Here is a 14695-nt window from a genome sequence, read left to right as displayed (position 1 = left end):
AAAGGTACAAAAATTCAGTTATGATTCCATAAGAATTCAATTTCAAAAATACATGTCTTGAGAACATGTCGTGAGAACATGAACAGAACACTACAAAGAGTAAGCATGGAAGGTGCTTCTTATGCTTTATTCTTATGACTTATGGTAAATGGGCAGTAGTGCTTAGTAGGTACTTAAGACACTAATAATTTGTCATAAAATTTATTATTCAGGAAGACCATAGAATTCATCATTGCCTCTCAGGAAGTTGAAAGTAAGAGTACAGTAGTCTATTATGGAAGATGAATGCTTCTGAAAAAACCTTCTGAAATAGTTCATTTAGAGTTCTTAGTTAATGTCTCTAAATGCATCCTCTAAGTCTGTCGTTGGACAGTTCTCTTCAATACAGAATACAAACCATTAGAAGAGGTTGGTTAGTTTGTTTGTTTGTTAACTCAGCTACTGCTTTTTATAGATGCAAAGCTTGTAAATAAACCATGTTTTGGTGTTGGTAAACTTAATAAACATTTCAGAAAAAAAAAATTCTGGCTTAACCTCTGAAGTGTGCTTTTTTGCTGAAAAGTACTCCTGTATTTAAATAGGTGCAATGCACAAGGGAAGAAAATATGTAAAGATTGGGGGAAATTTAGATGTCTTTTCTTAAACCCACTGTCCAATTGAAATGATAATTTTCTGGAGAAAAGGATTCCAAGACAGTAAAGTCATAATGCAGAGCTGGCATTAAACTTTTTCTCCATCAGTATAAATTAATTGAACATATATTTAGAAAGCTCAATCACTGAACAAATCTAAATAGTCTGTAATCAGTGCTTATAAAACAATGAGCAAATTCGAAAATGTACAAATATAACCAGTGGTCACTAGTGTTAAACTGAAAGGTAAAAGTAGGCAAAAGGTGAAATTGCACTTCTCAGTTTTTCCTGTTTGCTCCATTGGAGATATGTCTCATGCAGTTTTCAGCATTTAGCTCTCTTTGGTGTTGTTTTTTTTTATATGGACAGTGGAGATAAGTGGAGCCCTCCAACAGCTGATTCAGTCATTGTTAAACCACTTCTGCTCCTAATCCTTCCTTTGAGGAGACTCTTCCTCTCCAGTGAATATACAGGGAACAGAGCCCAGCAGAGATTAGTCCTCTTAGATAATTGGATTTCAAAAGTTATGTGATGTGAATATCCTCCAGTGTTTCTGAACATACATGTCACATCTGGATTGTAATTCCTTAACAGTTTAATGGCAGAGCCTTCCATTTGTCTCAATCCATAGTGCTATGTTTTATGGTTATAGTTTGGCAGCTATGATAATCCAGTTGTACTGGTGAGGCTATATCATTCATAAAGGTATTTATTTCTCTATGAGGCTACATATGGCAGCATCAGTGATCCAGTCCCTTTGGCGGCAGTACCATGCCAGGAGGAAAACTGACTGCGCCAAAACAGAGAATCGTCAGTTTGTAGAAGCTTTGAGACAGAAGCATGAAGCTGCCACACTAATCCAGGTTGGTTTACAGTATTCTCTTTACTTATTTTGCAAATTTAGTAAGAAAAAAGTCTTACTAGTTTTATGTACTTGTCATCTTCTCTCTATTTTTGCTTATGGTTTTATTAAGTTTCATAATTAAACATTTTTTGTTTTATTTAATCAGCATAAGCTTGATGTTTTTAAGAGAGAGACGCCTTTACAAAAAGTTTTATAGAAGCCTAAAAATATTTTCCCTTTTTTGACCAAGTATTTCCCTGAATTAGTTTTGCTTGATTTAATTCTAATGTTATGTTGAAGACGTATTGTGCCCGTGTTCTTACTGGGGTATGTCTATGCTATTAAACTGACAGACACTGCGTAACTGGTATATCATGTCTGATATCTATATAACTAACTACTCTTCCCATCTCTTCTACCTATCCATCTCTTTCCTTCTCTCCCCATCTCCCCAAAACAGGATTACCTCATCCATACTGCCATTGGGAAGAGATCATGGCCTAGGCTGTCCTGTGGTAGATACTGAGCTAACAGTTAAATGGAATAGATTACTATGTGCAAGAATTGTAGTCCATGCCTTGGCTCTGTTTAGTTTGCTAACCAGATACAGTATTTACCTGCCAAGTTGCCAGGTTTCATGGTTTTTTCTACATTTTTAAGCAAATGGACACTGTATTGATTTCAGATCAAGTTAACTTAAAAACATTCAGTACTGTAAGTCTTCTATAAAAATGTGAAGAGCGCCAAAGTAATTTAGGAGCCTAAGTTCCATTTTCAGACTGAAAATCCAAGTAATTCATTAGTATCTATTCAACAAATGGGCAGTAGCAAAACGTTTAGTAAATGTGTGTAGTAAGAAAAAGGACAAGTACAGAGTCACATTACAGCAGTCAGTTATCTGGGATGTTGAGCTAAAATTTGTTTCTGGAGTATAGTGTGTAGCTAGTATATTAACAGTTGATCTCAATAAACTTATTTAATCCATTTTTTAACTTACTTATATATTTGACCTCTACTGTGTATTGAAGTGATGAGTTTCACAACTTTATATAGTGATTAAAATGTGCTTCCTGTCGTTTGTTTCAGACCTGATAATTTCCAAAGTTTGTACAAAAATAGTCTTTCACTATTTCTGTGCATTTTATGGATTTTTAGATCTCTCATATCCATCCTTATATTCACTCTTTTGTAAATAAAAGTTTAGTCCATTTAGTCTTTTTTCACATTACTCTCTACTTCTTTTTATCTCTCTCTGAACCTTTACCTCATTCTATTATAATCTTTTTTTAAAGAAGTGACTAGAACTGAATTCCATAGGCAGATATATCACAAATTTTTACAGTAAGACAGTTTTCATCTTATTTCTGAAAAACTACTAACAGAATTTTTCTTTTTGATCATGACTGAACACTGATCTGGTGCTTTCACAGATCTGTGTTAACAGCTGCCTTACAGTTTATCATTCTGCATATACCATTAGGATTACTTTTCTCCTTTGCATTTGTAAATACTAATCCTATTTGTTGAATGAAATATATTTCTCATTTGATCACTCAGTAATATCAGGATATTTCATCTGGATGGTTATGAACATCTGTAGGAAAATAATGAAATTATGAGAAAGCATTTCTAATATATTTAATCATTTTTATAATAATCAGAAATTGTGTATGTAAAACCAGTGACATTTTCAATAATTTATGCAGCTAGACAATTATTTCCTAAAAATTAGTAAGCTAAACGTTAAGCCAAAATATGAGATTCCCTTCCTATTTTAGTGCCTTCATTGCAAAGACATTTAGTGTGGACAATACTACACCTTTCAGGACAGTGGAAATTTTTTTGCGTGGTGTTTTAAATGCTATGGGCATCTTGAACTCTGATGTCAAACACTGATTTGGGGGACAATTGCTGTCCTGAATTTAGTTTTCGTAATTCCATCTATGTAATTTTGATCTCTGAAGTGTTTTCCTGGATCTGATTCTACAGCTTGGCATGTGTTGCTAACACCCTTGCTCATTTTCTAGCACTTAATTCCTAAAGTGCTCCTTTTTCTTAGATATGATTATGCCCACTGGTAATATTTTTTTTAAATAAAGATCTTAGACAGTTAAGGAAGAGTAATTGACCTGGGTCAATTGCATGAGATGTCTCCAAGAATTGCTACTTGTAAGCTATAAGACATTTAGTACAAGTGTATTTTTATTCTCAGTAATTTGAAAGTTGACACTCAGCTTTTTCTTACGTAGCCTTTCCTTTCAGTTTATAATAGTCCCTGAAGGAATTGTCAAATAATTAATTAGTTGACCCAGGTTTGTAGTTGAGGGAGTTGCAGGATTCCTTTCTGCTTACTTGTGGAGAGCCTCTTGAGTACTCTAAGCTTTAGACATATGCTGGCATTTAATTTGTCTTGTAGTTTTAAATGTCACATAAAGTTCAAAAAACAGATCATTGAGCTATTAAACCAAGGCCCAAGATGTTTTATCTTCCTAATGGGATAACATAGAGAATCTGGATTTGGGTTTGATCTATGGCTTTGTATAACATGCTTTAAATTTTTTGTTTAGGCATTTTGGAAGGGTTTTCTTTTGCGAAAGAAACTGGCCAGTGCTCTTGCAGCTGTTAAAAGTGATGAAGTGGAGGATGACTATGAAGAAATAAATGTGGACGATTTCATATTTTCTGAAGTAAGCACAATCATTAACATAAAAACTACATGTAAAAAATAAATATTATTCTTCTTAAGCAATCATGTAGGTGTTGGAAAAAAAAGAAATTGAAAGGACTACCAGGGCTAGAATTAACATGTTGGATGTCCAGGAATAAAGAAGCGTTTGGTACATATAGCTCATTTAAATCCATTTGTCATGGATTAATTACCTCCTGCTCTTTGAGATGCTCTGGTAGTTACTGTGCTATTAATGTCATACCCACTGTAGAATCCCATGTATTTCTACAGTTAAAGGACAATCAAATGAGAATAAGGAAACAGCTACTTTTCTTCTAAAATGTTTAGCTTTTTAGTATTTTAGTAACAGATTATAATGTCAACAATATTTGAGTATTTTGTTCATTTTCATGATACAATGAGAACAATAATGAAGCTGAAAATATAGCTGAGATTCAGTGTTACAGTATTCCAGTAAAAAACCCACACCCCCAAAACCAAAGGTGTAGAAGGCTTATTAGCTCTTCTTTTGTTTTATAGGTAAAGTGCTAAAAAGATCACAAGTCTGAATACTGTAGTAAATTATGAAGAGAAGTATAGTTAAATCAGGAAAAAAACACGCTTAGAAGGTCTGTGATGCACAAAATCCAGAAAATATTACTAGTAATTTTTACAAGTTACATAGAGTTAATAATGTCCTTTCATTTTCAAACTATTGAAATTGGCTTAGAAGTTTCCATACTAAGAAATAAAAGCAGGCTTCAAAGGAATTTGAGGAATAACAGCACATTCAAAACTGAATTTAGCGATAATTAGGTAAAAAATAAAAATGTCTACAGGATCAACATTGTCATTTGGTAAGCGAGGAAAAGAATCTTTAAAACAATTTTATGTTTTATAGCCTCAAAAGACACAGTCTACATGGGGAGTTCTAGACTCGGTATGTGTAATAAGGCAGCTGTTGATGACTTACCTATATATTTGTCTGGAGCACTGCTTTCTCTTAATTGTTCACATTCATTGGCTTCTTTTTTTTTTTCTAAAGGTTTCAGGTAAAGCAAAGAAAACTGATAGCAATGTGGCCATTTGAGACCTGAGAGGATGTGACTGAGGCTTTTTTTCATGAACTCTTCTCTCTGAATGTGCTTATTCAGCTGCTGCATCTTTGCAAGAGCCATTTGTCAATATTCCACTGTAATTTTGCAAAGGAGACAGATGGGATAGCCCTGCTACTGGCAGGATTAGATTCTATTTATGATCACATATTTGTATGGCTCACAGATAGTTATGAAACCAAATATGTTGTTAGCTGGAGCACTGCAGTTTACAGTTGATCAGTCTTCGGTCATCTGAGTACCAGCCTTCTTTTGCCACCTCCCTCTCCTTAGAAAATAGTTGGGCTTTGTGTGAAATTATTACCAATGACTTGATGAGTTGGAGTAATTTTATTTTTTTCTTCTCCTTTCAGCAGCTATTTTAAGATACATTTTCAGAATTACTGTCTTATTGTAAGAGCATGCAAAATGTTTGAGGCAGGAGTCCCAGGGATCATTTGGTAGACAGGAAATGTGTATGTGTAAACACAGAGATCTGGCTTAAATTTTAGGATTTTTTTCATTTTAATTTGAAATATATATACAAAAAAGAACAGTCTCATTAGTTGATGTTCTCTGATCCCTGGCTTCTTTCTAAAATAATAAAAAGCAGAAAGTTGAAGGATTTATTTCTTCACACAGGAAGGAAGTATCTGTTCATATATTAAAGAAGGAAAATATCCTGTTTTGAATTATTCAGCCAGTAGGCCAGAGTCTTATATACTGTAATTCAATTGAGCCGTCCTTGTTTCACTCTGTTCGGCCCAAATAATCCTGTGATTTTTTTAATTATTTTTTTTTAATTGCTAAACTGAAAACTGCATGGGCCGTTTTGTCCCACCTGTCTGTCAGCAAGGCAATTGCGTTTGGGCAGGTGCTCCTGAGGCCAGGGAGAAAAAGGAGGAGTGGGGAAGGCAGGAAAAAAAGGCCAGCTCATTTCAGAGAGGCTTGCACTGCATCACCCTCTGGTGTTGTCACACATTTCTTCCTTTTTTTTCAAATTGTTTTTGAGTTTCTTAGGGAAGAAATGGGTTTAGGGAGCAATTCTCAGAGAAAGCATTTAGGCTCTGATCATGACAGGAGAACCATGAGCTGACATTTTAATTTGCACAGCAGGCTCAAAGGCTGAACTGGGGACTGATGTCAAATAAGTTACACAAGCCCTTAGCTTCTTGTAATGAAAAGTATAAGAACATCTATTTTCCACAGAGCAGTGTACGTGATAAATTTACAATGTATATGCCCATGAAGGATATACTTTGTTCAGTGAGCAAGCATTTCAGTGTTCAAGATTGATGGCTGTAACTAGAATTATACCCTGCAATATTTGTCATATTTTTTCCTTTTTTTCTTTCTTTTTTTTTTTGTTTGTTTGTTTTGTTTCCAGCATATATCTTGGCTGTGCAGAAGAGTTTGGTTGTGAGAAATGTGTGGTTTAACTGTAATGGGCCTATACTCTGCTCTGCCTAGCCCAGACTATCCATCCTCAGTACTAGGTTGCCTGGTTCCATGTGTCTTTAGCCGTTTCATTCTCTGCAGCTGGACGATACCAAATCACATGGACTTTCTACTTCTGCAGAAACAAGCAGCAGAAGCTTGGAACAGTCTATACTTCCTATTCCCTCCTTTCTGGCCTCAGTGTTTTATAGCAAAATGCTGAAGCAGAGCCAAATAATGACACATGATATCAGTGGCTATCTGTCGGGCCTCAAACAAGTGTGAAGGGAGGAGTACATATTGCTGGGCTAAGAGATCCCATATGCTAGGGTGTGAAGGAAGAGAAAAATATCTGGACACCATTTTGTACTACGGATTTCACTGTTGGACAGGGTGACTGAAATGAGAGAGAAGGGCAGAAAACCCTTTCCTTATTGCAAACCAATACAAATGTACTAAATCTTGGGCAAAAGTTTTTGGAATAGTCCACTATTTTGTGGTGTAGTCACTGTGGTTTTTATACCAGTATTATGTAGATTTCAGTCATAATGATTATATTGAGTATTATCTAGCATTCCACAAAGTCACTGGTGTGCAAGCACCTATTTAAACCAATTGCAAATATCACAATGCAATAAGTCATTAGGTACCAGTCTTCATTAAATGACTATTTAATATCTTCATTATGAACTCAGTGTACCCAGTGCTCTGGGGAAGATGAGGCTGCGAAACAGCATGGGGAAAACTAGTCTTTGCCAAAGATCTTCTGTTTACTTCATTTATTCACATTGAGCAGTGGTATATTTTTTAGTACAAGTTTGGCACCATATCATGTGAAAAATGGATTGCATGTGATTGAGCTGGAGGAAGGGCTCACAATCTTGCTCGCAATAGCATGAATAGTAATCATTTCACCTGAGCAATTACTGATATCTTCTTGTATTCATATCAGCTCCCGTACATTGCCAGAGACATTCAGAGGCAATTGATGGCAGTAGCGTTTTGTGTCTGTTGTGCAATGTCAAACAGGCTATACCAGATGAGATGAAAGATCTGGCCAACAGATGTCTTGGAAAGTATGAGCCCGGTATTTAGTGATATTTTCATGTCTTTCATGTGGACTTTGGAGAATTCCAGCCTATATGCTCCAGAAGGCTGTTCTTAAGGCAACCTTTCATCAGCAGTCCATCCATGTAGCAAATGATCTACAAGGCAGAGCTCACTTTACCTCTGGTGGACAAAATCTGGTAACACATTTGCTTGACACAGCTCTTAATTTCTGTACCATGCAACCATCAGCATTGCTGTTTTCTTGATGAGAATATGATGTGAGCCAAATGCAAAATAGCTGAACTTGCCAGTGTGTGAGAAAGCTGAACCAATTGAATATGATCAGTTTTAAGACAACTCTTTACTCATCACAGTGGCCATCGAATAAATTATTGTTTTCCTACACTGAGTCAGCATATGGACATATCTTATTCTCATCAAGATGAGTACCAATATTGATGGTTACATGGAACAGAAAGTAAGTGCTGTATTTTTCAAAACTTCATTTTTTGAATTTAGTTTAAATCAGGGCTATCTAGTCATACTTCTTCAAAAAGAAAGTAACTTTGCAAGTTGCAACCAAGCCAAAAAGAAATCCATCACTGCTTGCTTCATCAAAGGGAATAAATCTGTTGCCCTGAGTCAAAGTGGTGTTCTGCTTCTGAGCTTGATTATGTAGAATTTTAAAATCCCAGTCTTTTTGACAGCTTTTGAAATTATGGACCAGGAGTTTCCTTCACATTTTTTTACATATTCACACAGGCATGTGGCCATTCCTATTTTTTTGCTTGCCTTCCATGGCAGCTAGGTAGCAGTTTTCTTTTTCTTTTTTTTTGGGGGGGGGGGGAGGGGGGGGCGGGACACGACACACAATAAAAACTACCTTATACGTGCTAACTCTTGAAAAGTAAACAGCAATTAGAACAATTTCTTTACATCTCCCATCTTTAGTATTCTTATCATATGTCCAAACTAGACACATAAAATGTGTTTTGTTTTCTTTTCAGATAATCCTTCATAATGTGGTTTGTCTCAGGCTGTGAGTTTATGATTATGGGCTTGTGACAGTGATAGCTATTTTCTGGCTAGTGCCAGGAAATAAGTATAGCCTATGGATTAGAAGGTTCCCATAACATTTCTTGTATCTTGACGCTCTCATGCATGTCTAGCTCTTGTAATTGCTCATAAATGTCAGATCAGAATCCAGCCTTTCCTTATTGTCTACTGCAAAGAATATGATGCTTTTTTCATCATATTTCTTATAAAGTTACAGTGCTGTAGAAAACCAAAAAAGTGTATGATGAAAATTTAATTAGATCTATCCTATTCTTTTAAAAGGGAGGGGAAAAACTCTCCTAAATAACATATTGGAAGATCAATCTTTTCAATGAGTGTGTATCAACAACCTCTTGATCTGATCCTGCTTCTTCAGCTGCTACGTTAACGAATCACATGCCATTCTCAGTCATGGCATCATCAGATATGTAAAACCTCTTTTCTACCTCTTTCAGCAATGATGCTTATCTCAAGTGCTGAATTGTTTTCTAGTTATCTGGTGGATATCCTGGCCTTGGAAGTAGGTTGTTGCAGTCAGTATCTGATAAAATAACCACAAACACAGCTATTAGGAGTTGTGGCCATCACTACCACTGCAGCTTCACAGCTTATGCAAAATGTGCTCTGATTGCTTTCTGGCCTTCTACCGTGAGATCTCAGTTCTTAATGCCACCTGAAATTCTTTTAAACAGAAACTATCTTCTTGGCTTGTCTCTATCTTGGTTAAATAGCCAGATTCAAACAAATACTTTCCAAAAGAAAGCCCACTAATGATGCATAACACTAAAGATATTATTTGGTACCTGTATTTAGCCAAATGGTATAGTATTATTCTAAATTGTATTTAGCTCGTATGACATATCATAGTGATGTCATTAATTATACTTCCTAGTCTTATTTCTCTAAAGACCAAGTCAAACATTGGAACTGAATAAACAGGCCAAGCAATGGAAAAATGTATAAAAGTGAAAAAAGTCTTACTTCTGTGGAGTTTTAGACTGATTATTGTAGCCTCAAAGGAAAATAGTTCTAAGCCAAATGCCTCATTGTAAATGGAAGTAATAACAGAGCCATCGGTTCTTCTCAGGAAGTACATTTGCATCTACAGTCTCTTGAAAGCTGAGCTAAGGATCCTGAATCATTTAATATATCTTCCTTAAGTTCTTTAATTTTTGTGTAATGTTAAAGTGACATTTTAGTGTAGGTATAGATTGTGTTTAAAGGATCTAGTTAAATGTCTGATATTCAGCATGTCCACATACCTTGATTTCCATTGAAAAAGATTTTTTAGTAATGCCTATTTACAGATTTCAGGAGCAATCCTGACTTCTCTGTGCTCTTTGAGAAGAGGCCACTGATGCAGCCAATATTGTAATTGAGTTAAATAGCAGTACTTCTGGAGGAGGAAAGTGAGATGTCACCTTCCTTTCTCCTCCACAGTGAAATCCATACATGTCTCATTGCCTGGAGCCTGAAGTCCTTTTAGTTTAGAACATAGATATTATCCAACCACAGCACAGCTTAACTCACCTGAACATATACAAGTCCCAGGGAACAGATGGGATGCATCCAAGGGGGTTGAACAAGCTGCCTGATGTAATTTTGAGGTCATTCTCTATCATCTTTGAAAGGTCATGACAGCTGGGGGACATTTCTGGTGACTGGAAAAGGGCAGACATCACACTCATCTTCAAGAAAGGCAAGAAGATCCAGGGAACTAGAGACCAATCAATGTTGTCTCAGTTCCTGGGAAGGTTGTGGAGCAAATCTTCCCAGAAGCCATTTCTAAACCCATGAAAAAGGTGATTGGGAACAGCCAGCATGGGTTTACCAAGAGCTGATCAACTTCATTGCTTTCTATCACAAGGTGACTGGCACTATGAATAAGGGGAGGGCAGTGCATATTGCATGCCTTTATTTTAGCAAGGCCATTGGCAGTCTCCCACAGTCTTATTCTCAAAATTTGTTGAGGTATGGGCTGGACAAGTAAACTGTAAGATGAGTGGCAAACGGACTGGACTGCCAGGCTCAAATAGTTCTCTGGTGCAAAATCCAGCTTGTGGACAGTAGTTAATGGAGCCCATCATGGATGGTAGGGGGACCAAAATTGTTAATATTTTAATTTACAACCTGCATGATGGAACAGAATGCAATCTCAGCAAGTGTGCGGATGATACCAAATTGGGGCAGCGGTCAGTATGCTGGAGGACCAGGGTGTTCTGTAGAGCAGCCTGCACTGGCTAGATAAACAGGCTGACCAGAGCCTCATGTTCAACAAGAGCAAGTGCAAAGTCCTGTATGTGGGCTAGAGTCATCCCTTGCAGCACTGTTGGCTAGGGGCTGACTGTCTAGGAAGCAGCACCACAGAAAAGGATTGATGGTCCTAATGGACTTTCTTCACCATGCAATTCTTGAGTTTCTAACAGTGGAAACAGAAGGGAAAAAATAGCACTTATACCCTATAACACAATTTTTATTTAGCTAAAAGCTATTTAACTTTGTCTAGTTTGTCCTTGAATGGAGTGGGCTAAAGAATCTTAAATGCTACTGTTAAAACCATCTCCTGGTACTCAGTCTAGTCATTTTGTTTGTATGGAAACTTCAAAACTTTATTTTTACATGGAAACAGCAGTAGCTATTTATCATTTCACAATTCTGAGTTTACAATAGGAAAACATCGCAAAGAATCGGTTCCTGAAACTCTTGAAGTTCCCAGAAAGTAGCAATGCAGGTCCCAAAAGATTTAAGGTGTTGAGACTTATAAATCAACAAATTTAAACTTGCAGATTCATTTGTGCATAATTTGTTTCAAATAGAAAGGTTAGTGCTAGGGACATATAAGGAGGACAGTATAAGTGAAGCTGAGAGATGATTAAGACGTATCTTCTTTAGAATTAAGCATTTTTAGTGTAATTAGAGATTTGTTATCATCAGTGTCAAATAATATATGCTTCCAAACGTAATCCTTCTTTGCTCTTTCTTCCAAATACTTTTTTGATCTTATTTCTGAAATAGGGACTTTTAAACAAAAAGGAAAAGTTGTCTTGAAGTTGAATCAAATTTCTTGCGTGTCATGAACTTTGAAACATATGAAAGGTTAGATGACTATAAACTTGTGACTAGTCTATTTTTTATTACCCTCTGCTTCTGCCTGACTTCCCTTCCTTGAACAAAACTGCAAGCTGAAGTACAGCTTTCTTTTCTGTTGTGTTTTTAGTATTCATTCCCCAAACTTGATAGAACATTTTGGGTTATCTTCCTTTGAAATTGTGTGTTCTTTGAATGTACAGTATTAAAGGGGTGGGGATGAGGTGTCCCTTGGCTGTTCTGTTTGTTGGGTTTTTTAATTCATTGCCCCTTGAAAGTTTTGTTTGTTTGTTTTCACAGAGCTAGAAGAACTTTGAAAAAGGCTTATAGGGCCATACCAGCTAAAGTTCGTGTAGTGTGGCAGAGTCAGAGAGGGGAAGACTTGAAGATTCTTGTCATTGTAATGGGGAAAGACTGCATCTGGGGTCTTAGAGCAATTTTGAGGGGTGGCCTGAAGGTGCCAGGAGCCTGATGTTTATTGAGGTGGGTGGTGGTATACTCTCAAAAGATTTCGAAGCATGCATTTCTGATGCTTACTTAAACCATGTCTAACCTCTGAAGCTGAGGTTACCATTTACCCATCTGTATTTTTTATTCCTGTATTCAAAAAAAAAGATGTAGCACCCAGAGCTTCCTTTGAACGCTGTCAAGCTTAAGGCAAAAATGCATTTCTAGAAAACTTGGGGGCATTATAGGTCATGAATGACTGACATGAACTACAATAAGATTCAGACTTTTGGACAGTTAATTATGTGTGTATATATTCAACCTTTTTTGTGAATGAAAACTTTTAGGGTCTCTGAAATTTTCATTATTCATTTACTTTTGTATATTCCACAATAAATTATTTCCATAATTTTAGTAATGCGTATTTAGAGAAATCACATAGGTATATACATTAAATACATATAAATATGAGTATTAAAATTTGAGAGAACAGTTAGTTTTCTGAGCGTATTAAACAGTTTGGAAAAATGACATTTGGAGAAGACATTCCCCAATAAAATTTTCCTGAATATTTTTCTTAACAGAATTTTGTGATTTTTCCAGTAATTATCAATATATCCTTCTTATAAATGGACAACTACACAACTATGTTTGTCCTGTAATTTTCCTACAAGAGTGTACTCTAATAATTAACCAGTTTTTCTAAGTCTATAAAATCTCTTGGGGTCAATTAATCGTTGCGATGTTTCTCTGGAATCCATACGACACTCACTACTTTTTTTGGCTTGAAATATTGTTTGATTTTAGCAGTTGTAAGAATGCAGCCATGCCCAGCTTTCTTTCCTAATTCTCTTGTCTTATAAAGGCAGGGTTGAAAAAGAAGCATTGCCAAAGGTTAAAATAACCTTTATTAGGGTGCTAACCTATTTATCTTCACCACATAAAATATGTGAAAAAGCATTAAAGACAATCCCAGAGAAAAAGACTATTTTTCCTACTGCTTGCAGTTCAGAGGTCTATTTTCTATAAAATGTATATCCCTAAACTGTCTAATTAAAAAGAAGTCTATATACAGTTTTTTATAAAATTGTTCAAATCAACACATTTGCATATAGTTTTAAAATGGCAGAACTTAGACTGAATTTTTGTGGTATTAGAAATGGAATAATAATGCAACTAATAGATGATTCAGTTGAGGATTTTCATATTTGGTACTATCTTACTTTTGGAAGTTTTTTAGAAAGTCTGGGTCTAAATTGATATTCAACTTCCTAGCATTAAACTACGCTTTATGCAAAAACTTGTTTCTCAGAAAAGCTAGTCCATAGAGTAATCTGATTCCTAAAAAGACTAGATGAAAGAAAAGGCTAAATACAGAACAATATTCAGATCTTTAATTTCAAAGGAAGTTTTCAGTCACAGTCTATCAACAATATATAAATGAGCACAGAAAAGTGATCTGGTCCTTTTGTATCAACTATAAGAGCTAAAAATTTGTGATTTTTTAAGAAGTTTGTCAAAACTTACTTATGCTTTTGGAGAAGAAATTTCTAGCAAATAATACTTAGGCCTTGGCAGAAATGAAGTTTAGTTTAAAAAGAAATGAAAGATGTTGTCCTGGAGTAGCATGATGCTTGAATGAAATACCCCACAGAGTGAAATATGTTTGCCAGGAACCAAGAGAGAAAGTTACAGCTTTCTGCCAGATGAAAGGCAGTACGGTACGGCTGGCTGCAGTATGCCCTTTTCTATTGTGAGTATCCACAGGGTTAATCTTCAGCATATGATCCTTCTGCCTGACCACTCCTTCTCCCAGTCTGAGCAATTCTTTAACCTACAGGATGTCTAATACTAGGAAAAGTAGTTCTTCATGTGGCATGTATTGCCCCAGAAGAGATTTTGTCAGCTTATTTGAAATAGTCATAGAATGCTGTTGAACGTTCTGCCTTGGATTAAAGTACTGTCTTTCACTTGTCTTTTTGTTTTAACTTTTTGTTTTATTTTCTTGGAGTGAACTAGACTTTAACTGCACTATTCAAATATACTCATTAAAACCTAGGAAAGTAGAAATCAAAGACATCACTGACCTGAAGAACTTTATTTAAACTTGTATTCTATAGAGAAAACTAGTGGAAAAATTCATTCTGATTTATTTATTTATTTGCTCTTATTACATATTATTCTTATTCAAAACGAATTTGAATGTAGAGAGAGCAGATACTTTGTAAAATCTGGTTGAAAAAGGGCCATTCTGACTGAGAATGATAGTAACAGCCTGCCTCACTGAGGGGAGCAGAAGTCCAGAAAAACAGGTTAGACAAAACCAGGCAGGTGAAGGAGAATCTTTTTTTAAAAGCAAAGAATTCCACACGCTATTTCT

General features: G+C 35.8%; 1 protein-coding gene across 1 annotated transcript in view; it reads left to right on the top strand.

The window, feature by feature from the left end:
- LRRIQ1 (leucine rich repeats and IQ motif containing 1) overlaps window positions 1–14695 on the top strand; it is a 114895-nt gene that overhangs the window by 39364 nt on the left and 60836 nt on the right. The window contains exons 17-18 of the mRNA XM_069773709.1: window positions 1357–1495; window positions 4044–4163. Coding sequence (XP_069629810.1) covers window positions 1357–1495; window positions 4044–4163 — 259 coding nt within the window. The remainder of the gene's footprint in view (window positions 1–1356; window positions 1496–4043; window positions 4164–14695) is intronic.

Source organism: Haliaeetus albicilla, chromosome 28, assembly GCF_947461875.1.
Source record: "Haliaeetus albicilla chromosome 28, bHalAlb1.1, whole genome shotgun sequence".
In the NCBI taxonomy this organism is placed as follows: domain Eukaryota; kingdom Metazoa; phylum Chordata; class Aves; order Accipitriformes; family Accipitridae; genus Haliaeetus; species Haliaeetus albicilla.
The sequence above is the reverse complement of the archived record's forward strand: the minus strand, read 5'-3'. Positions and strand labels throughout refer to the sequence as shown.